The sequence below is a fragment of the Cyrtonyx montezumae genome, unplaced genomic scaffold (assembly GCF_038088225.1).
Source record: "Cyrtonyx montezumae isolate F1298 unplaced genomic scaffold, pur_monq_1.0 scaffold_3, whole genome shotgun sequence".
In the NCBI taxonomy this organism is placed as follows: domain Eukaryota; kingdom Metazoa; phylum Chordata; class Aves; order Galliformes; family Odontophoridae; genus Cyrtonyx; species Cyrtonyx montezumae.
In genome coordinates, this window is record NW_027072034.1 from 152,282,982 (window position 1) to 152,309,907 (window position 26,926).

The following is a 26,926-nucleotide window of genomic DNA, read 5'->3' on the forward strand; positions in this document are numbered from 1 at the left end:
GCATTTTGAGAGTAAGGATATTGTCATTAACTTTATCTGTTCTTCAATGACCAGTAATCAATTTTGGACAGGACTGGCCACCACATATGTGAAGATAACAACAAACTTGTAAACAGATTGGATCAAACACAAAATCTTTAGGCAAACAACAAACAGTTGAAGAAATAATGTTTCTAAAAATTATAAATACATCTAACAACAGTTAGAGAATGAAAAATGTATCTGAATCAACAGGGAAAAATCTTTCTTGTTGGTGAAGTTTTCAGTACTTTAAAATTTAGCTATAATACCAATATTGGTGGAGGAATATTCTTAAGGCACAATGAACAAGAAGACATACCTAAGCTACAGGTTGCATATGACTGTTTAAAAAAAGCAAACAGCAAATGCAACCTCATTAACTTGTACTAATGACAAACATGATCTAATTTTGGATATATTCCTATAGTTCCTGTGACATTTCTACAGTGATGGTGACAGTACATCATAAAACTATTCTACAACAACAGTTTTTGCCTATTCGAAAATAGGTGACATCTAACTTTCTTTAAAATGTTAAATTGATTATCGTATGAAATAAGAGCACTTTTAAAAGAAAACTGTGATGTAAAAAAGTATTGTGAAATTTTAAAATTATTGATAATTTAGCAAGATTAATAAAGGAATAATTACAGATTACATTCTGTTGTAGAAAATGTATTGTGCAGACAAACTCATGACTTTAAAAAGGTCATTTTCTTAATAGAAGCAATATACCTATGTGCAAATTGTCTCTGAGTAAACTATTAAATCTTTTTTTTTTAGATTATTGAACCATCTTATTTAATAATCTGTGACCAAAAAATCTGCCTACAAACAATCCTCTTCTTACTTATTATTTCTCCCTCATCCATGTTTTGTAATTAACAGTTACAATGTCAATTTACAATATATCACAATATCTCAACTTCTAACAATATTTTCAACCAAAGCACATGATTGTTCTTCAGTAAATATGAGATGTCAGTCATAAGGACACTTACATGTTGTGGCTGATGTGTTGTAAATATGTCCAATTTACACCATTATAACATGTTCATTTGGATATGATGAACTACTTTTATGTTAATTGGGAGTTCCAAGATAACTGTCACACACTGACAGATCAATATGTCGTAACTGTCCAAGAATTCTAGGCATCCTGGTTAGAACTATTAATTGCTACTGCACATGTATTTACAAGATTGTTTATTGGGAAAAAAAACCTATCAGCAAATATAGTATTATCCTTGACATGTCTTTGAACAAATTATAGATTAAGATATCACTAGGATAAAAAATTGGTTTGAAGAAAAAATGGCTTTATGATACCTTAAATCATAGTTTGAGACAATTTTTAAAAAGTGTTTGTATACTTTTATTTCAAAGGATTTCAGATCTCTAAATATAATTGAGATCTCTGTGACATTTTCCAAGGCTGACTTCATTATAAGAAATCTTTATCCTCTATGTTTCTTTTGAGTCTTGTTGGCATGTTTCTGACTTCTTTATTTCATAAAAAATGAGGATAACATTATCTAATCATTTCACTGAGACTCTACAAGAGTTAGTTGATCACTATTTTCACAGATTTTTATATTAAATGTCATTAACAAATTGTCAGGTGCATCTTTACTTCATATGTTAAAAATACACCTGTCTGAAATCCTTCATAAGATTCTGTCCTGAAGGTATTACAAAATATTAATTATATATTATATTTTATATATATTCAGTATGCAGATATTATCATTTAATTATCCAAAAAGTATCAGTGCTGATACCAAAATGGTTATTTTAGCGTCCATTTCTGTCACATGCTTTCATGGAGAGAATTGTATCTAATGCTCAAAGTAAAGGTGGGTAAACATAAATCCATCAATAATTTTTTTTTTAAAGCAGACTTATTTTCCCTAAGTATGAGCTATATGAGTCAACAGCTTCAAAGTTTAGAATTCAATTATTTTTAGTTTGAATGACTTTTCCAAGGAGGAAAAGCAGAGAGATGGGGGAAAGAATGAAAAAAAAAGAACCACAAAGAAAAAAGTGTTTTTGTTTGTTTGTGGTACATATACATATTAAATATTTAATTTTCATTCATTCAGTTTTGGGGTCTTTTTATCTCAGTGTTCTAATACTAAAAATTTTTAAAAGGGGGCATCTATGTATTTCTTTTTATGTATTAAACTATTATGCTTTACAAACTTCACCTGAGTGTGCTTCAGAGTCTACTGATAAAGTAAAAGAAAGCTAAATTTCATCCAGGGAGTTAACTTAGGAAGTTCTGATTAAGTTAGAAGGCAGTGAGAGTAATAAAGTGAAACAAAAGTGAAATGCAGGTGTGTGCAACAGATAATATATCAAAAGATAATTAGAAATAATTAGTTTACCATAAAAATCTGTTGCTATCAGAGAGAGAAGTCAAATAGATTTGCCAAGAGTGTCATGTAATTTCTTATCTTCACAGAACACAAAAATGACCAGATAGGACTGAGACTAGAGAGTGATGAAAACTTTTCATTACAGAAATTTTTATACATAAAACATTAAGCTTTTAATAAAAACAACAACAACAAACATGTACTTCTTAGGTTTTCTGATATTAATGTATGTTACTAAGAAAATGCTCCCAAACTGACATTTTTTTAACTTGCTCTTGGAAAGTCCTGCAGTAGTGTCTCATGCCTAATATGAAATAATCAAACTGTTATTATATTTTCTTAGATCTCTTTTTTGTTTCTTCCAGAAGGGAGGATTTTGGTTACGATACTCAGAACAAGATTTGTATCCCCTCAGTACAATCACGTGATATCACTTGATACCACTGTGTGATATGAACACATCATGTGATGGAAATGTATCTGACTGAGAACATGACTTCTAAAAATTATAGTGTTCTTAACAGAACTTTCCACAGCATAATTTCCAAATTGGAACAATTTTCTGCCCAAATATCTTGGTTATCAAAGAAAGAAAGGAAGAAAAAAAGAAACAAAAACCTGATCTTTTATTTGAAAACATAACTTTGGCAAGGTTGGAGTTTTCTCCTAAACATTTCCCTACTTTAGTAACATAATGTTCAGCACCTAATTGTGAGTACTGATGAAAAAAAAAAAAATCAACCACCATGTGTAATTTATTAACAAACTGTGTTATCTACTTCAGCTGACAAGTGACTTGTTATTGACTTCACATTTAGGAAATGCATTTATATAGAAATGCAGCCTTCTAGAACATTCTATTAAGAAGTTAACTAACAATCTGACTTGAGAGTTCACCACAAACACTACTTAAACATGGGACAGGCAAAGGAGACATTCAAGAGATGTAAAGGCTGCATATTTTAACATACCATTTTCAGGTGCCACAAAATATTCCTAAAATGTTTACCATAATTTGATAGTTCAAAACACTGTGCAACTTAGTATCAATTACTTGCTTTTGGAATTAAGAATTATAAAAGCATTCCAATTTCAACAATTAAACTCCAAAGCCTTGAGGGTCTACAGAACAGTTAAATAAATCATACGAATTTGAAAACTGACAAAACAGAAACTTCGAGTTAGTTTCAAATGCTTAACTAATTAAGCTGAAAATCATGCAAGAACTACAATAGTTTACAATAGAGTTTGCAAGCAAAGATAAGTTCTAGTTTACAATAAAGTTGCAAGCAAAGAGGACTAATGGGTGAAACTCTTACTCAACAAGACTAATTGTGTCATTGAGAATCATCTTGTACCATTCATATGGATGATCCAATCATCCATAACAATAAAGAACAGGAGGATGTAAAGGACAGGGTCCATCAGGACGGTATTCTAAAAGCAAAGGGGGAAAAGCATATAGAGGGAAATAGCTACTTACCATTTTTTCTCTCACTGCTTCCACATGGTCAGATCTTGGCAGACGTGACACTTGAACAGGAGTTTTTTCTTCCTCAGCTTTTTCAGTTTTTGAAACCATCTGTGGAAATCCAGTTGCCAAACCCTCTTTCTTAACATCCTCTCGTTTCTTTTCATGGAATTTATCAGAAGGTGTTTCAACTTCTGCTTTCTGTTCACTAATATGGTCTTTTGTCTCTGCTGTAATTTGCTCTTTTTTGTTCTCTGGATGTGGAGTACTTTTTTCCAGGAGCTCAGGTTTTTTATCTTCTTCAAATTTGCTTAAAGGTTTCTTTTGATCTGAACTTGTTGCATGAATTTTGTCTTCTGAAAGTGTCTTTGGCAGCTCCTCTTGCTGAAGTTTTGATTCCTCTTTTTGAGCTTCTTGTTGGATTTTCTCCACTGAAGAAGTTTTCTCAATTTTCACATGTTGAAGATTTAGATCTTCTTTCTGAATTCCATGTTGAATTTTATCAGCTGAAACTGTCTTGGACAACCTAACTCCCTGAAGTTGTACATCCTCTTTCTGAGCTGCAGGTTGAATTTTGTCAGCTGATACTGCCTTTGCCATTTTCATCTGTTGTAATTTTGGGTCTTCTTTCTGGACTCCATGTAAAATTTTGTCAGCTGAGGGTATCTTTGCCAATTTTGCCTCTTGAAGTTTTACGTCTTCCTTCTGACCACCATGCAGAATTTTATCAGCTGAGGATGTTTTTGCCAGTTTTGACTCTTGAAATTTTGCATCTTCCTTCTGAACTCCATGAAGAATTTTATCAGCTGAGGATGTTTTTGCCAGTTTTGACTCTTGAAATTTTGCATCTTCCTTCTGAACTCCATGCAAAATTTTATCAGATGATGGTGTCTTTGTCAGTTTTGTTTGCTGGAGTCTTGAGTCTTCCTTCTGGGAGACACGCTGTATTTTATCAGCTGAAGGTGTCTTGAAAAGTTTGCCCTGCTTAGATTTTGCATCTTCTTTCTGAGTTCCTTGCTGGATTTTATCAGCTGACAGTGTTTTTTCCAATTTCCCTTGCTGAAGTTTTGGAACTTCCTTCTGAACACTCGGTTCTTCTTTAGGTTTTGCGGCTGCTGGAGTAGGCGGTGTGGAAGTCTTCTGTGGGGAATGTGAGACAGCAGGCACAGGCTGTTTTTGAGGAGATGCAGGTGGTTTGGGTACTGGTTGTGAAGGGCCTAGTTTTGGAAGTGGCACCTTGCCCATATCCCCAAGTTGTCCTGACATTGCCCTTTGTGTCTGACAGTTTAAGCACAGCCATTCCTGTACCTGTGACAGAACAAACATATGAAGTTACTTATATGAAAATGTAACAGTAAAATACATTGTCCTGAAATATTGATGGCATTTATGTACAAAATTTGTGTATTTCTAAAACATATTGTTTTCTAAATCCTCTATTATCTATCAATAGAAACTTTAACTTTGTTATCTCTAACTTCGACAAAATCTCTGTGATTTTCTTTAGAAATCACTTTTCTTTCTTGAATTTCTGTGTATGTTTTACTGTTTAAGTTAATATGGCAATGATTCGAAAGGAAGAACACCTATTTGTTCCCTGCTGCACAGTCTCCTTTATTGTAGTTTCCAGAAGGTCAGAAAAAAAAGGATAAGTCTGCATTAAAGATCTTTTACCAGTTGTCTAGCTACTACATAGAAGAAATTAGACTATCTCTAGAGAGATTTGGTGTACAGTTTCTTTAGAATAGAAGATTTTACATACAGAAATCACAGAATCACAAAATTGTAGGGGCTGGAAGGGACCTGCAGAGATCTTTGAGTCAAACCCCTCTGTCAAAGCAGCTCCCTAGACAAGGTTGCACAGGTAGGCGACCAGGAGAGTCCTGAACGTCTCCAGGGAAAGAGATTCCACAACCTCACTGGGCAGCCTGTGCCAGCGCTCTATCACCCTTACTGTGAAGAAGTTATTACACACATTTGTGTGGAACTTCCTTTGCTTCAGTTTGTGGCTATTTCCCCTTGTCCTATCACCACACACCACTGAAGAGTCTGGCCTCATCCTCCCACAAATTAGATATTCATAGACATCAATCGGATCCCCTCTGAGTCTCCTCTTGTCAAAGCTGAACAGACTCAGATCACTCAGGCTTTCCTCATAAGAGAGGTGCTCCAGGCCCTTTATCATATTTGTGGACCTCTGCTGGAGTCTTTTGAGGAGAACCCTGTCTTTTTTGCACTGGGATACAGAAAAGTACTAAAAAGAAAGAAGAAGATCCAAGACTTTTGGATACAAGAATAAATAATGATTGTCTACTTTGCTAATGATATATGAGGTCTATACTGCACCTTACAATTTTTCTGATTCCTTTTACTGTGATGATGGATTGTCCCACCAATTCAGTTACTGTATTTCTCTCATTTAGTTAACTTAGTGACCTACTGAATCCAAATACATGAAAAACAGAGCAAAATTGTTTTAATAGTAATTATATAGCTAATAATGTAAATAGCATTACTAATCAGTACAGAAGACTGATCTTCTACATACTATTAGATATTTCAGAATGTTGCCCGGAAAATGTGGTGTCTAGTTAGAATAAGTGGTAGAAGTGTGATATCCCAGTAACACACATTCTCTATTACAAACTAATTAAGCAACAAATGGTGTAACACCAACAGCAGAGACTGGAAATCCAGGTCTGATCCCTGCCAGTAAAGAATGCCTGAAGTACAGGGTTCTAAGTATCAGATTCCCTGCACTAGGTTTTATTTCATGAACCCTGCCTTTTTCTGTGAGAGACTTAACATCAGTACAAAAACTAGTACACTCTTCTATCAAGAATACTTAACATTTGGTGGTGCCATCATATTGTCATTAGTCTGGCATTACTCAACAAGAACATCTGCAGTGATAGAGTTTGCTGTGAACTACTTTCTAAAATTTCAAAATCAAATTGATACATGTGAAATAAAATTTTGACTTAATCTATGAAAATTAGTAGGTAGTATCATAAGTTCTTAAATGTCTAAATACACTAGATAATTTTTATTATGAACAGCATAAAGAAAAAATAACTGATTTTACTGTTTTTTATCTTTCCTCAGAGATTGCTATACAAAGTTGTCTAGGTAATTATGATGGATCAATTTTAATTTCAAGTCATTCTACATTCAAAAAGCTTTTAAAATAATGAAAAAAGCTTTCTATACACAATTTCTTTTCATAGCATCACATGGCAAAATTTAATTTTATTTCCTGATAATTTATCCAGTATCTAGGGTTTCTGTTTTTTTTTTTCTACACATACACATCCTAACTCAACTGAAAACTGATTTGGCAACAAAACTGGTGAGGGGTCTGGAGCACAAGTCTTATGAGGAGCAGCTGAGGGAGCTGGGATTGTTCAGTCTGGAGAAGAGGAGGCTCAGAGGAGACCTTATTGCACTCTACCACTTCCTGAAGGGGGGTTGTGGTGAGGAGGGGGTGGGCCTCTTCTCCCTGATAAATGATGACAGGACGAGAGGGAATGGCCACAAGTTGCTCCAGGGAAGATTTAGATTAGACCTGAGGAAACATTTTTTTTATGAAAGAGTGTTCAGGCACTGGAATGGCCTGCCTAGGGAGGTGGTTGAGGCACCATCCCTAGCGCTGTTCAAGAAGCGTTTAGATGAGGTGCTAAAGGATTTGATTTAGTAGTTCAGTGGGTAGGGATGGTGATAGGAGGATGGTTGAACTAGATGATCTTGTAGGTCCTTTCCAACCTAGTGAACCTATGAACTCTTATCCATTTTAGTATCCCTTCAACTGCAATCACCTCACTGTTCATTCATGTGCCCCTTCTTAGATTCACACACAGTAGCACTAAGCATATCATAGGACAAGCTCCTTAAAAAGAAAAATAACGATAATTAAGATGAACAAAGGCAGTTGATGATGTGTTAATTACCAAATCGTGTTATATGTTTGTTTATCAGTCATTCCTCCCTGCCATACTGGTAAGTGCTGCTGGTGAGATGACCCGTAATCGTCTGAATACACCGTGATTTAATTAACCTTGCTCTTGGACTTCTGTTATCTTTGCATCTACTTTTCACTTTACTTGTAAAGTTATATAGACATGGAAAATACTTCTATCAAACTATGTGCTTTAAAAAACAATCTAAGTTTTGATAATCGTGAGGACATTTGATCACAAAAGAACCTATAAAAATCTTCTTATATCACCAGCCCTCTAGCTCCTGATTCACTGTCAGAACGGTTCTCTGTAAAATTAAATTTTGCACCATGAAGTCATATTCCTCAGTTGTAGACTTGACTTTTCCTCAGTTAACCTCATGCCCTGAATACTAATTTTGCCTAAGGCTATCTTTTCAGTTAGCCTGTCAACCTAAATTTATTAAGCCTTAAGAAATGGACATCATCTTCCTTCAGCAATTTTCACTAACGGAATTTTCTTAGTTCTTTATGGAAGTATTCACACTCTGCTTCCTGAGTTGGCAGTAGACACCATTCTTGATATCACAAGCAATACACATGTGCATTAATGTTCTAAATCCAGTTCTCTCACTGTGTCATCCATAATCCTAACAACGCCATACTGCAGGACTGGACAAAGGAGTAGTCTCTCAAAGTTCTCCTCATCCAGTTTAATAAAAACCAAATGTCATCTTGAGAATTGCACCCACTATTTGGCAAATATCATGCAAGGGCTCAAGTATTTCAGTTTCTTTGTTTTGTATTTAGTAGCCAATGTCAGAGATGTCTAATTTGAAAATCATAGAATCACCAACATTGAAAAAGAACTCCAAGATTATCCCGCTGAAGTGTAGGACCCATCGCTAAGTCTTGGTGAACTTCATTCAATTTGCCTTAGCCTAGTGATGAAGCCTCGACTATAGAAGGAGATCAGGTTGGTTAAGCAGGACTTGTCTTTCATAAACCATTGCTGGCTGGGCCTAAACCCCCAGCTGTCCTACACATACTGTGTGATCTAATTCAAGATGATAGGTCAACAATTCCATCTCCCTGCCAATCGAGGATTTTACATTGCAATATGTCAATACATTAAGCACTCCTAGCAAACACCAACTGCTAAACCAAAATTTTCTCTAATTGAAATTAACTCAAAGTACTTAATGTAGGTGAATGTCTGAAGGTGAAACTAAACACTGCATTCCACAGAACTTCTGTTGATTGGCCTCAGAAGTCAAATGCTTTAGTTTCATCTAGAGAACAACTGCTTTGTCATGGATGGAGTATACCTTTATCCATTTCTAACTGTTTCACAGCTCTCATCTCATTAAAATCAAATCATACAACCAACATAGGAACATTAAAAGGATGAAAAAGTACTTATCTGAAAAACTAATTTCCTTTTGATTTTACTGTCAAAAATAATCACAATGACAAATACAATCTTTATCAAAACTCATGTTCCAAGTATAAATGGAACACTGCTATGACAAGAAATGCATCCTTCTTCTCAGTAATTACCCAATTAAAAAAAAAAAAAAGAGGAAAAAAGGCAGACATCACTAAAATACATTTCTTATTATGCAAGTTTTCCATCTTTTCCTTTGTTACTTTGATTTCTTTGACACGTATAGATTTAAATCTGTTTCTAAAAAAAGAAAAAAAGAAAAAGATAATGAATAGACATTTACTCTGGTACAAAGACTAATATAAATCAGTTATTCTGCAACTTTAAGACACTTCTACCTAGGATATTTTTTTTTCAAATAGCAGCAACCTGATTAGCACAGCAATCCTCACCTTAAAGAGTGTAAAAAATGAGGATGAAGAAAAAATTTAAAAAATCAAATTCTGCAAAAAAAGTTCAAGCAAGAAAATATTTGGCATACTTGTAGACAAAAGGAATCCACAGTGCAGTCAAAATGCATCAGAATTAAAGGTAATGTTCACATTACACATGCTTTAATCTCATCTTTTTTTATAAAAAAAATAGTGAAATTGAACTCAAGCAAATATCAAGAGCAAACGAGCACAAAGAAGAGAAATCATCATACTGGAGGGGAAAGCACATGACGAATGGCAAATAGTAAGCATCAGGATCTGTTGGCATATGAAAGCAATATCATGTAGTTTTGATATATATATATGTCATCTGTCCAAACTGAGTGACAGTTAACCCACATTAACTCATATTTGCCCTCATTCAATGTGTAGAATAATGGATTCTGGTAACTGCAGCTCTGTTAGTCCAACCCAAATGTTTACAGTTTTAGAAAATAATTTCAAAGAAAGTAGAATTAATCCTTGTGCTGAAGAAAAAGGCCATATACTAGAATTTGAGATGTGTTTTCTGGATGGAGACTGCATCAGATAAATTCTATATTTTTTTTTAACATCTTTTATTTTAAAGGTAAAAAAATAAACTATTATGCACTGAATGTAGCTAGGGTCCAGAAAAATAACTTAATCTGTGTCAACATGGTATTATTAGCTAATTATGAGAGAAAAGTAAATTGCCAGGTAGTAAAATCAGATCTTCTATGGAGGCAAATTATCCTAAATTATATTAATGTTTTAGCTATTTGAAAGTAAACATGCTTTCAGACTTTGGAAGCCTTTATATCCTCCTGGAGAGGAGAGCTCTGGAGAGAGAGAGCACAGAATTGGAGGCAGTCTTCTTAAAGGATTCCCGTCCTGCTTGCTACAGCCCCTTTGTGAACAGAAGGCTGACAGCAACTGTTGAAACCCTCAGTTCAGAAGTTCAGCTATCTCACAATGCAAGCCCTAGTTTGGTGTAGCACAGCTGTAAGACCTCTCCTCAGCTTTAGTGAGATAAAGACTGTTAGGATGAGGGAAAATACGTGAGAAAAAAGCCAGGGAATATAAGAAAATTAAAATATGGTCTGTCATTGTCAAGGCAAGAATTTAAGAAGAAAAATAATGACATGAAAAGGTTTAAAACAGAATAAAACAAAGCAAAATACACAGAAGTGCATGGCAGCAATTCAGCAGCAGTTACAGTTAGTTGCAAGGTGCAGAGAAGCTGATGGCTCTTCACAAGGCTGACAATTGCCTGGCCAGCAAAGACCGTCCAAGGATTTCTGTGAGGTTGTATTTTGATACTAGTTCTTCAGATGGATTGGACTGCTTTGTGTCTGTTGCAATTTGAGTATTTTTGCTTCAAAGTCCACCACCATTTCACAGTCTTATGGAGGGACGCATATACAGAACAGGACCACCAAATCAGACAGTACATCTGACAGCAGAAAAATATATAGCAGTGTGTAATCACTACTTGAAACTTCCCTTCCTTTTTGTGTTTTCCCATGCTTAATGTTTTCCATTCCAATTTATGGTTTTTTAGTAACAGAATCTTTCAGGGACACTGTCCTCTTGAATAGACACACCTTGGATGCTTAAAATCATTTGAAGAGCTCAAAAAGATGTTGAACAGTCCATCTATGTCTCCAAAGTGTTGGCACATCCCAAACTCGTTATTCTCCAAACTGTTATTACCCTGCCACAAAAAGTACAATGACTTCTGAATTCTCTTTTCAACCTCAAATATTCTGTGATTTTGTGTGTTAGAAATTAATATCCTGGCACCACAAACAGTAACATTTTATTCAGTCTGAATGTTTCAAAGAATGCCCCCTAAAACCACAATCCTAAATAAAACAATCTATTTGATACAGCAATAGAGCAATCACAGTTATTCTCAATGCCCTACAATTTTGTTTGGCTCCTAAACAAAATGGAAAGTAAGAAAAATACTCTTGAAACTTTGGCAGCTGACTTGCTATCACAAAATGATAACTTATTTCTTCTCCTGTATTAAGTGTCAATACTTGGAAGTGAGCTGTAAATGCTGCAGTAGAAGATTAACACAGATGTACAGGTGAATCCACGTTTTTTCCACAAGTCAGGAATTATCTGCTCCTTAAATTTAATAGGATTAGGACTCTTGTATATTCCACTCAGCTTTGAACGGATAAGATGCAGAATACAGTAACACAAAGATGACCTGCTTCCTCAAACAGTGACAACTCTGAAATGCATGTCATCATTTTACTTCAAGATACACCTCAGCACCTTCAGAGAAAATCTGTTATTTTATCCTTCAAGCAACTGCTCTGTTGTTTTAGTATTCTTACATCAGTGATCAAATTTGACAGATAATGGGAATTTTATGTGTATAGTGTCCATATATATTTTAAAGGCCTTTAGAGGCTTAGAATTATGCTGGAAATGCACAAACACATATCATTATTGTATACATCACCACAGTTGTAGAAGCAAAGATGTTGAAAAACAACTGCTCTTTTTGGTTAATCATAGAATCATAGAACTGCTTGGGTTGGAAAAGACCTCCAAATCATAAAGTCCAACTGGAACCTAACTATACTACCCTAAATCTAACAACTCACCACTAAATCATGTCCCTGACTACCACATCCAAACAGACTTGAAACACATTCAGGCATGGTCACTCAACCATCTCATTCCAGTACTTAAGAGCCCATTCCAGTACTTAAGAATCCCTTCTATAAATAAGCTTTTTCTTATATCCAACTTGAACCTCCCCTGGTGCAATCTGAGGCCATTTCCCCTTGTCCTATTATATGTCATCAGAGAGAAGAGACCAACCCCACTCTCACTGCAATCACCTTTCAGGCATTTGAAGAGAGCATTAAGGTCTCCCCTCAGCCTCCTTTTCCCCAGACTAAACAGCCCCAGTTCCTTCAGTCACTCCTCAGATGGCATATTCTCTAAGCTCTTCACCAGCTTTGTTGCCCTTCTTTGGACCCACTCCAGTATCTCAATGTCTTTCTCCACTGAGGTGCCCAATAATGAACACAGTTCTCAAGGTAGGGCCTCACCAGTGCTGAGTACAGAGGGAGGATTACTTCCTTAGTCCTGCTCTCAACACTTCCTGATACAGGCCAGGATGTCATTGTTCTCCTTGGCCAAGGCAAGAAGGGGGAAAAAATATCATACTAACTTTCTGTCTGCATTTACCTGCACTTTATTATGTTCATATGACTATTGCTCCTTCATTGCATTGGCAGGTTTAGATGTAGGAGTGCTGTTGCCCAAAGCTTTCCTCTATCTTACTCAAAGAAATTCTCATCAAGCATTTTACTGGTGGCTGATTCTTTTGTTTTCATGGCAAACTCAACTGCAATGATGGAAAAAATCAAAGTGGACATGAGTTTCATCCAAAGGCCAGAGAAGACAATGATTGAGCCTCAAGTACTTCAGTGAGGTCGAGAAGATTAAGCCACACATATACTTTGAGAAATTCTGAATTACAGTGGAAGTTCACAAACACAATCTGAAATACAATATAAACCTTTATTTTTTTCCACCAGGCAAGGAAAAGATTGTGACATTCTAACTCCTTTGGATCATTACATATCATACTTGCAGTGGCTGTCATGATAATATTAAAAGATCTCAAGGTACCACCATAGTAATTTAATTAGAAAAGTAACCTCTAATTCACATGAAATGATACTCCGTAAACCTATGAGTGTTTTAAGTAGTGAATCCAGAAAATTCAATTTAGCCAAAACCTTACCAAGGTAGGGTTAAACACTTATAATAATTACATTAATAAATATCTTCTGAAAAGTCCATGTTTTGCATTTTGTTTGTTCTAACAAAGCAGGTAATGCTAAAACTCCCATGCCGCTCATTTCAGCAACATGCTTTGCATAAACAATAATCTCTGCTAAGAAAGCATGAGAGATGTCTGTCTTTTGCTCATGTTTAGTCTACTATTGCCCAAATAGGCTTTTTTACAAAGATGGATCTTCATGTTATTTCATGTAATGGAAGTGTCAGATCAACATTTTAAACAAAAAGTCTACACTGGAAGATGGAAATGCTCAAGTAATGGAAGGTGTTTGGAACTCTTAGCTCTATCCAGGCTGATCTCAGGTACTTAACACTTAAATGAGGAGTCGAAGTTTTGACCCTGACTACCAGCATTCCCTCTAAGCCGTGGAACATCACTTCCAGATTCAAACACCACTGGAGGGTTGACAAATGCATCAATTATTCCTGATCAGTGAGAAGACCTGGAGCACAGTGTTCTAGATAAACTTCACTTCAAGGATGATTTTGAGGTGTGTTGACAACCCACACTAACATGCAGAGATAAGCCTTAAACTGACAGCTTGAGGAAAGTTCCTAATTCTGTAATCTGATACCTAAAGAAATGGTCCAAATTTTGAAAGCTCTACCTGAAGACACTTCCACTGACTCATTTTCCAGCTCATCTCATCTGTTTCAATCTCTCTTTAATCAGAACCACAGTATGAATGTACCTGTTTCCTCGTTTGTGTTTAATGTTGGTTTTATCATTTAGAAAGTCTATCATTTAGTGCTGATTCATGTCTAGTACTTGTTTTTTATCTCATATAACCGATACATGGATCCTTTAAGTGCCTGAAGATTTTGAAAATGAAGGGAAAAAGCAAAGAAGTAAGCAAGCAAAAAGTCTGGGGAAATTCATAGTTAAGGAAACACAACATTCTCAAGTAAGAGAGCGCCAATCCAGCATAAGATCGCCTTAAAAAGGAATATGCAATTTAGTCAGCAAGATAATCCTGTCAATAATTTTAACTAATTCAAAAATGGGGTGTATGCTGTGCATTTTTGGAATATGCCAAATTCTACTACCAAATATGTACATGAAGGATTAAAATAAAACATTTTTCTTGGAAAACCTCAACATTCATTACAATTTATACTCGATATTTTTTTTTTATAGAAATGTGCTTACAATCTGTTTAAAAGCTTAACATATTGTTATGCTACAGTGTAACTAAAAGCAGATTTTTTTGGTCTTTTAATACGCAAATAAATCTTATATACTACAACAATCATACACAATAAGATTCAGCTTACTTTCAAGAGACACCATGGGTACAATTATAAACCATGTTATATAATACAAATTATCCAAAAATCATTAGTCTTCCCCAAATTAATGTACTGCTAAATCTTAACATAAATATTAAGGAGGAAAAGATGAGTTTGGACTGCTAAAAATAATGAACAATACAAATCTAATTAAAAGGGTAGCCTTAACTTTTCTGTCTCCTCAGTGCTACCAATCAACAGCAGCTTTATAGAAGGAAATAAGAGTAAGACCCCAGAATATTGACTTGAAATATGAGTGAGCATTGTCCTCATGGTCTTGCAATGTCTGTTAATAGACATACGCTCTATAGTGTTATTCCTTGCACAGGCGCGTGGTAAAATTAACTTGAGGTATTTTGTAGCATGAACAAGGGCTCCAAAATGGATCCCTGTGCCATAAAATCTCAATTTTAAAATCCTGAACTGCAGTTCTATTAATTTATATATTAACATTATTTGTGTGGTGGCATTATACTAGCATATTACAAGTGTGTTTTAATTTGGAAAAGCTTCAACTAAGAGAAACAGTCAAAAAAAAAAAAACTTAAATACAAAAGCTCTATTTTATTTTGTTTTGTCAAATGGAGTTAGATCACTCCAGATTAAACACAAAGATACCTCTGCACAATTATCTTTAGACTGCTTTTCCATGGCAGAGCACCAAGGAATTATAACTCTGGAAAGAAGCCAAAATTATCTGTTTAGAACAACAATCATATAATGAAGAGCAAGTCCTGCTACTTGCTATTTGAAATCACTTCTGCAATAAGCGACCCTGGATAATTCTTCCTTTAGTTCTCTGAAAATCAGATGTCCAGGTAAGAGTCATCATGGAAGCCCTTCCTCACAATCCCATCAGGTCAGGGGGACATCCCATTTAACAATGGAGGTTAGATAAGATGAAATTGAGTCCAAAAGAACCAGAGTCACACAATTCAAAATGCAGTATAATTAGGCCCCAGATCTGAATAATACTGATACATAATTCGAGGAGCATTTGGAGAATGCTCTCAGAGAGAAGGTTTGAATTTTAGGTGGTACTCGTGTGGAGATGGGAGTTCAACACAATGATCCTCGGCGGCCCCTTCCAATTCAGGTTTTTCCATGATTCTATGATCTGCAGAAATTACATTTGTACTACAAAGCTCAAAAGGAGTTGCTTCTTGCCAAAGGATGGTCATCAAGGTAGAACCTCAAACCACAAAGAATCATAGAATCATTAAGGTTGGAAAAGATCACTACGATTGTTTAGTTCAACAATAAACCCATGCCTGTGGCCACTGTAAACCATGTCACACAGTTTCATATCCACCTTTTTTTGAAAACCCCCAGGGACAGTTACTCAACCACCTCCCTGGGCAGCTTGTTCCAATGCATCACCACTCCTTCTGAGAAGAAATTCTTCCTAATATCCTACCTGACTCTCCCCCGGTGCAACCTGGGACCCTCCCTCCCAACCACTAATCACCTGGGTGAAGAGGCTGACCTCCACCTTTCCAACCTCCTTTCAGGCAGGGATAAGGTGTCTCCTGAGCTTCCACTTCTCAAGAGTAAACAACCTAAGTTTCCTCAGGCACTTCTCAAAAGACTTGTGCTCCAGACCCTTCACCTGCTGTGTCACCCTTCCTGGGACATCATACACCAAATCAAAGATTGTATTAATAAAATGGAGCATTTTTTTAAAATAAACATCTTAAATTTATTTTATCCTGAAATATTTATATATGAAGGATTTAATACGTTTTAAGCAAATCCTCACAATTATATCTGAACAAAAATCCCAAATGCTTCCAAACTCCTGGAATGCTACTTTGAAGACTATTTGCTTTAATCTTTTTAAAATATATATTCTTACATGCGTCAAAACACTCACATAATTGCTTTAGTGATTAAAAAGTGAAGTATCCATAGAGTTATCAAAATATAAAGTGTCCCCTAAATGATCTCCTTCACAGCCCTAGGTTGCTCTTTCAGTACTCAGTGCTATCTCTCTTGTCCCCGTTCTGGAGGGTCTGGACCGCCAGAGGCTAGTGATCTCCCCTTGCTAGGGCCATAGTTACACAGACACCAATACGATGATGTAGAAAATGGCATTTAATAAGGCACTACAGTTCTTTATATACACATCCTGCTTCATCTACGCCCCTTAAGCACGCATCACACATCACTCACAGAGCAGGGGAGGTCCTATCTCATGACATCCCGATGCCCCGGTAACACCTACTGCAACATATCTCCAAAAGAAGAAATAAACCTCTTGAAACATTGTTAGCTCAGTTTTAATAATAACTAAAAAATTACTCTCAGAACTTAAGATGATTTAGAATTTCTCCTTGATGAGAAGACAGAGGATCCCTCTGCACATATTCAGCAATCACTCTAAGATACAACATTTTTCATGACAAGGGCAAATCTACACACTTCACAGGACGATGAATAAGAAATCTTATAGTCAGAAGAAAGACATACAGATGGACATTCATACACATTTGTGCTGAGCACTGCAGGAAGCCAGACTCAATATTCTTTTGACCAGAAGGGGTCATTGCTCTCACTTGATCATTAATGCCAAAATCCACTTATCTACACCAACATCTTTCATTTTTAGTCTTAGAGAGCTTCTTTTGGAAGCATATGCAAATTTATGGGGGAGAAACTTCTCCATCTTCACAGTGAACTGTTCCAATAATTACTCCATATGAAAAAATCTTTGGACATCTAGGATCTTAGGGGCAGAGAATAGAAATAAAAAGCTGCAAAACTATGTTTTTTTCATTATATTTGTCTTTTTAAAGGATTGTTAAAATTTAAAAATCTTTTAAGGAAGTCCTACCTTACAGAAAGATCAAATTTCATGTGAATCATGTGATAAAAGTTCAGTGTTTCTACATAGTGTAAACAAACTGTAGATGTATGTTAGATTCACAATGTCATTTGGCAGATAAATTTGCTTTATCATAAAAATAGTTTGCGTGTTAAACAGGGCTAAAATATACAGAAAGAATTCCAGAAGAAGACTAAGTATGGATGTATTATTCTGAAATCATACAATGTCCAAATGTATTTTAAATCATAATCCTTGCTTTTGTAACTCATGGTAGATTTAACAAACCTTAGTCTTGCAGAAACATTCCATTTGTACAATTCTCGCAGTGTCACAAGAAATTGCAAAGAAGCTTTTCTCCTGAAAGCATAGTCCTCCTCTAACCACATTTTCATAGGGTATTTGCTGCTATAATGGCTATCACATCTTTAAGCTACATTGGTAATTGCATAAAATTTAGAAATATCTAAAGTAATTTAAATAAAAAATGTTACTGTGTTCTAAGGTTAATTGCTGATTTAACTTTATAGATGAGAATCCAAGTGTTGTTACAGAAGTAAGCCACTCCCTATACCCAAAATATTAACATCTGTCACAAAAAAAGAATACAATTTTTACTCCTTAAATCTTGGAATTCTATTTTTGTATTCCTTACTACAATCATGCACACACACAAAATAAATCAATAAATAGGAATAAAAAATAAATAGGAATAAAACATAAAATCTGAAAACTTCATATAAAAGCAAATAAGCAAAAAAGAAGAAACATTTATTTGAATTTTTACATCACTGTTGTTTCCTCATGATTTCCAAAACTAAAATTAACTATCTATCAAATTAAGTTGCTGTTCTTATTTTCTAACTGAAAATAAAATTTCAAGTTTTAATTACCTTGAATCATTCTCTCAAACTCTGAAACATCCTTTTAAAGGCCCTGTTTACATCTGATGCCATAACACGATGCAGTCTTCCAGAATGAGTATCACTACTGCTACCTCCTAATTAATTTAATCATAGGTTCTCTTTTAACTCAAGAACAAACATCTGGGGATAGAGATGACAAAAAAAAAAAAAGTTAATAGCTCTCAGTTGTTTGATGAAATTTTTAAAAAAGGATTCTTCTTTTCTAAGATTTGTATTATTTGCTTTCTCCTCTTACTCTTTTCTCTCTTTCTTGTCACATGGAAACCAAAAAAGACTAATGAGGAGAGGAAGATAGGAGACAGAAGAGACCAGAATTATAATTAAGATAATTTATTTGGGTCAGACAAGATTCTGAATAAAACATATTTTTTTCTGCATGTTTTCTTTATTTTTTTCCTTTTCTTAATTTATATAGAGAAGGCTTTTTAATGAAAGGAAAAAAAAAAAAAACTGATAATCTCTCTTCTTAGGCTACAGCACTCCAAATTCAGCCAATTAAATTCAGGTGATAAAAATGAAGAGAGTGTCTTATCCAGATAGTAACTCCATTATTTCATGTAAGCAAAATTTTTACTAGAATTTTTATGGCACTTGAGGAAACAAAGAAACATTTCACTGAAGCTGAAATTTGCATTCATTTTGTTTTCATCTACATAAATTAAGGATTCTTATTTACATTCTAAATGAAATATATATATATCAGTAAGCTATTTACTTCTTTGTTGCTGTTTGTTTTTTGTTTGTTTGTTCTTTAATAAAAAATAGAAAATAAAATAACTTCTTTGGTAAAATAGGTAGCTGCCTTAATAAAAAAAAAGTTTCTATTTATCAGCAGAAATTGTAAATAATCACATAAAGCAGAAGTTTTTCTAAATACAAGTTATGGAGAATTGAAAATACAAATGTATGAAGAGAGTATTATAGAGATCTTTATTCCAGATATAAACAACAGGAAATTAAAATTTTGATCTAAAAGATAACAAAAGTCATCATATCCATATTATACTTTGTGTAAGCAATTCCTAAGCCTTTAACACTAAAATAATGTACAGAGTGCTTGTAAAATGAACCATTTATTGGGACTCATTTCAGAAAAATATATCTAAGCAATGAAGTGGAAAGTTCACATCTGTCTTCAAGGGCAGAACTGGAAGCAGTTTCCAAAGTTCACAAGTGAATTTTTATAGATCAAAGCAGTTACAATGATGTTCTTCAATAATCTGCATTTAATACATATCAAATATTTCATAAATACTCCTATATAAAAATATAAAGCATCTCTTGAATACTTATTGTAGTAAATATTTTCACACTTTTTATTGCAAAATAATATTTTAATAGATAAAAAAAGCCCAGTTATTCAGGTAAAGAAAATATAACAAAGAAACAGAAAACAGAAACAATTACTTGTTCTGATAGGGTCTTGATAGGCAGGATGTTAAAGAAACACTGTTTTCAGAGAAACAGCAAATAATAAAATAAAATAAAATAAAATAAAATAAAAAATAAAATAAAATAAAATAAAATAAAATAAAATAAAATAAAATAAAATAAAATAAAATAAAATAAAATAAAATAAAATAATAAAATAAAATAAATATTATATGAATGTACATATATAAATAAAAAATAATGTTTTTCTACTTTATGCTACATCTTAGTTTATCTACTTGCAATCTGAAAAACTGGTTTCATCACCATATTTGCCACTATAACTTAAGGTTTAGTCAACCTTAAGTTCATCATCCTGCCTTACTACACTGATCTCCGTTTGCGGTAAATTCACCCACTCGGCTGATGAAGGGAAGGTGGTGATGTAATTTTTCCAGATTTCAGCAAGGCCTTTCATGTTGTTCCTCATGGCATCCTTCTGAATAAACTGTTCAAGAGTGAGACGAACGAGTTCATACTATGCTGGGCACCAGAGCTCAGCAAGTCATAGTGAACAGAGCTACATCAGGCTGGCAGTCAGACACAAGTGCCAAGGCTCAATGTTAGGGCCAGTCCTGTTCAACATTTCCATCTGGATTCAGGAGCTGAATGTGTCAGCAAGTTCAATGATGATGCTAAAGTGAGAAGTGTTGTTTACTCCCTGGAGGCAGGAGAGGCCATGTGGATGGATCTAGATACATTGGAACATAGAACAATCATCAATGGCAAAAAGTTCAGCAAACGCAAATGTCAGATGCTATCCCTGGGATGGAGTAATGTTGGACACAGGTACAGAGTGGGAGACAAGAGGCTGAGAGCAGCTCATCAGGAATAGACTTGGGGATGCTGGTGACAGCAGTTCAGCGTGAGCCAGCAGTGTGCCCTGGCAGAAAAGACACCAAACTGAATTTCATCAGTGATGTAGATCAAGCCAGTAGGAATACAAAATCATATCTGCAATAATATTGAGCATTTTAGGAAACTTATTATTTAGGTAAAAAGACAGGATAGATTGATTTGAAAATTAGCAGTGGGAGAAGAGCTGATTTTTTTTTCTGGTTTTATGTAAAAGGATTCACTCATTCAACCCAACAAACCTAATGAACTGATCTAGCAAGTAAAAGCTTAAACACAAGCAGGCAGAGGTCTAAAGCTTTAACGAAAATGCCAATAAAACAGTAAAATGCAATCATTATAAAACTCGTGGTAACCTGACTGCACCACAGCATATTTGACAGGATCAACGCTCACACACTAACATCACAGAGATAAAATGGAAATTCAACTGCTGGAGAATGAAGCAAAACAAAATGCAGAGGACCTTGGACAGCTCCCAGCTAATAGATAGCACCTTTTACACTCATTCCATCAAAAGATCCTACTCAGGAAAACAGTGAATCAGAAAAAAGGGGAAGAGAGTGCTGTCCTGTCTGCTAAGTCTTCATGCTTCAGTGAATGATTTCTGTTATGTAACAGCAGTCAATATGGTAACAGTACACTTAAAGAAAAATATGCATCTGTAGGACTGGGTAATCTGCTTTTAGAGCTTCCTCTCTAAAACCTGATGAACTCTTTAGGAAGCTGTATGCTTACCAGTCTGATTTTAAAAAACATGACATTGCGAATCTGCTGTAAAAGCTTTCTGCTTCCCAAAGCATTGAGTTTTCAGTTGATCTCTGAAAATAATATTTTAACAGCTTCATATTATTACAAATCAGTATTAATCAGTAGGTCAGAAAATGAATCAATTCTGCCAAAAAGACTATCTAAAGTTTGCACATGATAGAGCTTTTTTTGTGCAATCAGTCAGGAAATAAATGCACTGAGTATTCAGAAATCTGAGCGATAATAATATAAATCCTACTCTGCACAAAGACTATATATAAATAAAAGACTTGATGAAAGCTTTAGAAACCATTAAAAGTTAAATTGAAAATCATGCAGGCAACTTTTCTTAAATGTCATCCAACAATGTGAAGGCAGTTTTCCCTGCTTTTGAAAACCACCTGATGCAGACTGGTTCTATAAAGCTAAAATTCTCTGTGATTAGCTGGAGTGTTTCATCATCTTCCAATATTGAAAGGCACCAAATACTGGAAAATGTTTTCCTGTGAAAAAGAAGTGCAGGATCACTCTATATTTATATAAGCATGGAATTTTCTAATGTGATACTAAGAGATGGCTAAGTGAGCATGTGAGGAAGCATTGTAAAATGGAGGAGATGGAAATGGCATCTGAGGACAACAGTGAGACTGCATTTTAGGAAGCGCAGAGAATTGTTACATTTTTATGCTATCTTCTGTTCTCATTACAGTCTGACTCTTTTCACCAGAATAAATTAAGTTTGGGATATTTTCTCTTCTCATTACAATCTATGAGACAAGAATGCATTGTAAATTTGGCATCTTCTATGTCTTTCAAAATAATCCTTATAAGAAATATATCACCATTCAAGGATGTGCACAGAGTCACTAGATAGACAGATAACCAATATGTGACTTTAATCTCACATTTACGTGGCGAGATTTACAAGTATCATTAGAAAAAATAAGCCCCTCTGTGAGTTTATGCAAATGTCATGTTAGATGGAAGTAAACATGAGGCTAATCTACAGAGTTCAGACGCAAAATAGAACAGATTCTAATGCAGCAGCAGATGAGGTGGGAATACATAGTATATCTCTCATATTTAGTCATTTATTTTGATCTAGGCCATTTATTATAAATTCCACTGTTTCTGTAGTTCTAGTTTATCTTTTCTAGAGGATTGATCTTTTCTCCACACACTACCTTTCCGTCCTATGTGGATGATGATGTATTGCATTATGACAGCGTACTCATCTCAGGATGTCAAAGTCATGCCTAGACTTTAATTCACAGTTCTCATAAGAGTAAGCTGCAGTCCACTGCGATATTCGGCACAGTAATCAACATACGACTAGGGAGTTATGATATGTTTTAGACCATCTGGTATGCCAGATGCAATCCAGAAGTTGACCCCTAGCTCAGGCTCTATATTTTCTTCTCCTACCTGCTCACAATAATTTTAAGGAAATTAAAGTGTATATTTTCACTGAAAAGAGAAATAAGGGAAAAGAAAATGTGCCAAAAAACTTAGCAATAAATGTTACAAGCTCCTGTTTTCTATACTACTCCTTGAAAGCATTAGATAAGAATATACTGCTCATTTCTCATCTAGGAATACAACAAAAAGATCTCTAGCTGAAAACCAGTATCTAAACTTGATGTGATATGAGCATTCACTGACTTATGCAATACACACATAGAACAACAAAAAAAATTGCAGTCACTATAGCTACTTCCAGAAACTACTGATGAATTTCAGTGTGTATCAGTAATTACCATAGGAATGTCAATAAATATAGGTAGCTTGAAGTTATATATTTCCCATAAAACTCTACTGAACTGCTAAAGAATCATTTAATGTAGCTCTGCTAAAGTTCATCCTAAACAGACCAATTAAAATGAAGATTCACTGCGTACACTATAAATTAATGGAACTGTTTTCTGTACAAGGCCTGTGAACAACAACATTATTTAAACTTCAGAAGGATCAATAACTATTCCTTGAATATAGACTGCAGTAACTGAAATCAATTAGATTTGCTCAGCCAACAGTGGCTGAAGACAATGTCTGAAATGCTTTGTGTTTATGTGTACATGTGTGTTTACATGCGAAGTTCTACTGTGAGTTTGCAGGCTATGAATATTCCCTACAAAAGCCATCCAACCTTTACGCAAATGTATTTTTTTCTGTTTTTCATAGCTGGAGTCACCATGCCATGTACACTGTAATTACATAAATTCTTAAACAGTTTTATCAGCAGATCACATTTTGGTATTTAATAGAAAAGGTAGTACAATAAAGGACTGTGAATGACAATGCACACTCTCTTGTGGAAAATCCAAAGAATGAAGAGCCTTAGAACTATAAATCTACACCTCCTTCTTCACGTAGATAAACACAATCTCAAGTAAAAGAGTCAGAATAGAGACTAATCAGCCACCAGCCTCATCTGACTTTAAACACCTAAAGAAATATATATGAGCTAGTTACTTTAAATTACTTTCATAGTGTATGAAAAGAAGCATTTGCCTCAAGAACACAAGTCATTTTCTTGTTTATCTATCTTAAAATTCGGTACAGCACAGGATTAAAGCATTCTAAAGAAGAAAATAAGACATTAAATATGTTATCTGCGGAGCCATTACAACATTTCATCTCATGACAGACACAAGTTAAATTGTTTTCTGCCATTAATCTTCCTTATGGCAAGTTTCCATGGTCACATCTCCAAACAAAGGGGTGAGGTTCTCTCCCTCAGGCGGTCAGCATGGCAAGAGAGGCGATTGTCTCCCTCTGCCATTGTGAGACCCCATCTGGAGTACTGCATCCAAAAATCCAGTACCCCCAGAACAAGACAGATGCAGAGCTGTTGGAGTGAGTCCAGAGAAGGGCCACTAGGATAATTAGTGGGCTAGCACACCACTCCTGTGAAGAAAGGTTGAGGGAGCTAGGCTTGTTCAGCCTGGAGAAGAAAGGCTCCAGGAAGACCTCATTCCAGCCTTCCAGTACTTGAAGGAAGCTTATAAGCAGGAGGGAGAGCAACTTTTACATGATTTAATAGTGAAAGGACAAGGGAGAATGGCTTTAATCTAAAAGAGAGGAGATTCAGGTTAGATGTTAGGAGGAAATTCTTTACTCAGAGGATGACAAGTCAGTGGAACACTTTCTCCAGAAAAGTTGCCCATTCCTGGAGGTGATCAAAGCCAGTTTGGATGGGGATCTCAGCAGACTAATCTGGTGAGGAGCACCACTGTCTGCAGCAGTGCTGGAACTGGATAATCTTTGAGGTCATTCTATGATTCTTTGATTTCACTCAGTATTTTATTTGCCACACAGTACAGATATATTTGATAATAGTACAAAGTAAATGACTTACAACTGGCAGCAACTCTTAAAGAACTATAATGTGGTCATTAAGAAAAAATTGTGAATAATCTTGTATAACAGTAATTGTACGTAGATAGAAATTTTATTTAATTTTTATTCACTTGCCTAGGACAAAAGACTCCTTGTCAGCAAGGTCATTTGTCAAATTAGACCTGGCTCACTGAACCAAAGTTCATTAAGAGATCACAGTTAATTGAAGTTCAGAAAATTGGATGTATTGTTTTTAGTCAAAACTGATTCTGACTTACAATAAAATTCAAATCAGCTTTACCAAGCATAATCAGAGGCATACAGTCATCAGATTCCATTCTATGTATTATTATATGAAATGTAACTACAGTCAGGTGTAGGCTTATGTCTTCTTATATTCTTGTAGTTACTTGTAGTAACAAGTACACTTAGTTAAAAATTACAATAAAAGAGGACAAATTTATTATTCCATATCAACTTGATCCCTTTTGCATATACAAAAATTTTGAATATGCTACTATTTTTCTAGTATTGATGAAATAACAAACACTGACATTTCTTGGACACATACCTTTTTTTGACCTCGCTCTTACATATCAAAATGACAAACGTGAATGTACAGATCCCATCAGAAAACAGAGCTAAACTCCTATGTTCTTGTAATAAAAATTGCAGACACTGGTAATGCTCCTATTGTCCATAATCAAAGATGCAATTGAACAAATATAAAATGTGAGTAGGCATTTTTGAGAACTGCTTGGTACCCAAACTGCACTGAATCTGTGTACTCTAAATGACATGCCAGAAAATACAATTTCCCAGTAATTAATAGGAACAGAACCATAAGCTTCAATAGGAAACACTCTGAAGAGTTGACTGTATTCTAGAGAGAGATTAATGTCTATCACATTCTTGTTACTTCCCAGACAAGTGTAAGAATTTTGCTTTTTCTTGCCCCTACAGAAAGTGGCTGACAGAAGCAGGATTTCACTGTTTTAACCATCTGCTGAAATGCCTTGAATTCACACATTTTTTCTTGCTCTTCAGATAAGGTCAGAAGAAATCTCTTAGGACAGGAGAAACTTTTCTTTGTTCACTTCTACATGAACTAAGTTTGATCTAAGATTCTTCTGAAGCACATCAGTGGAATCATTGCACTATCCATGGAGGTGCATGCTCCTTCAGTCACTCTGTGACACATTCCACTTGAATTATGTACATGTTAGATCAGAAACTGTTTATTCATTAACACCAACAAAATCCTATCATGAGTTAAAACAAACAAACAAAAAATTGATTAAGATATCCCTATTCTTCTCTAGTTTTTGTGTTCCAAAAGGGGGAAATACTGAACATGATGCATTTTCCATAAATAATGACAGCTATTAATACTTTATCTAAATTATCAAGGAATGTTTAAATTTTAAAATGAGACGTTAGTGATTTTAATGAAATTACTGTGGTATCTTCCCCTTGTTTGACAGTATAATGTAAAATCTTGGAGGCTTTCATGCAGACTGAGATTCAAAAGCTCCACACAATAGTGTATGCACACAGAAAGAATACTGAAAAGTAACTGAGCTTCAGGATGGCATTTCTTGAGCTAATGTGCTTTGAATACTGCTCCAGGGTAACAATGAACAAAAATATTCATCAATTCAGTTCTTAGAAACTTATGTCAGAAAATATCTCAGTGAGATTTTGAATGAAGGATTTTTTTTCATTTCAAAGTGCTTGTTCTCCTTATTGAGAATTACTTGAAAAGTTTATCAGCTTACATAAAAGCTTTGGTCAAGAAAGTGCTCTCAGATTAATCCATCATGGCATGTCCAAGGGTGCGAATGCATCACACACTGATATCCAGAGAAAAAAGATAGAAAAGATAGAGAGACATCAGATATATCAAAGAGTTGTATTTAATTTTTGGATGTAAATATATATTTTGAATTGATGCTTTACAATGTTAATTATTTATGCAAGTCAGAGTGTATATATAAGTAATCCAACACAGAATACAAGTGGATTTCA

At 34.9% G+C, this 26,926-nt stretch overlaps 1 protein-coding gene across 1 annotated transcript in view; it reads right to left on the reverse strand.

Annotated features, from left to right (window-relative positions):
• The window catches only part of PCLO (piccolo presynaptic cytomatrix protein), a 311,928-nt gene that overhangs the window by 171,346 nt on the left and 113,656 nt on the right, over positions 1–26,926 (reverse strand). The window contains exons 4-5 of the mRNA XM_065743701.1: positions 4,685–5,178; positions 3,883–4,609 (exon numbers count right to left, since the gene is read on the reverse strand). Of these exons, the coding sequence (XP_065599773.1) occupies positions 3,883–4,609; positions 4,685–5,178 (1,221 nt within the window). The remainder of the gene's footprint in view (positions 1–3,882; positions 4,610–4,684; positions 5,179–26,926) is intronic.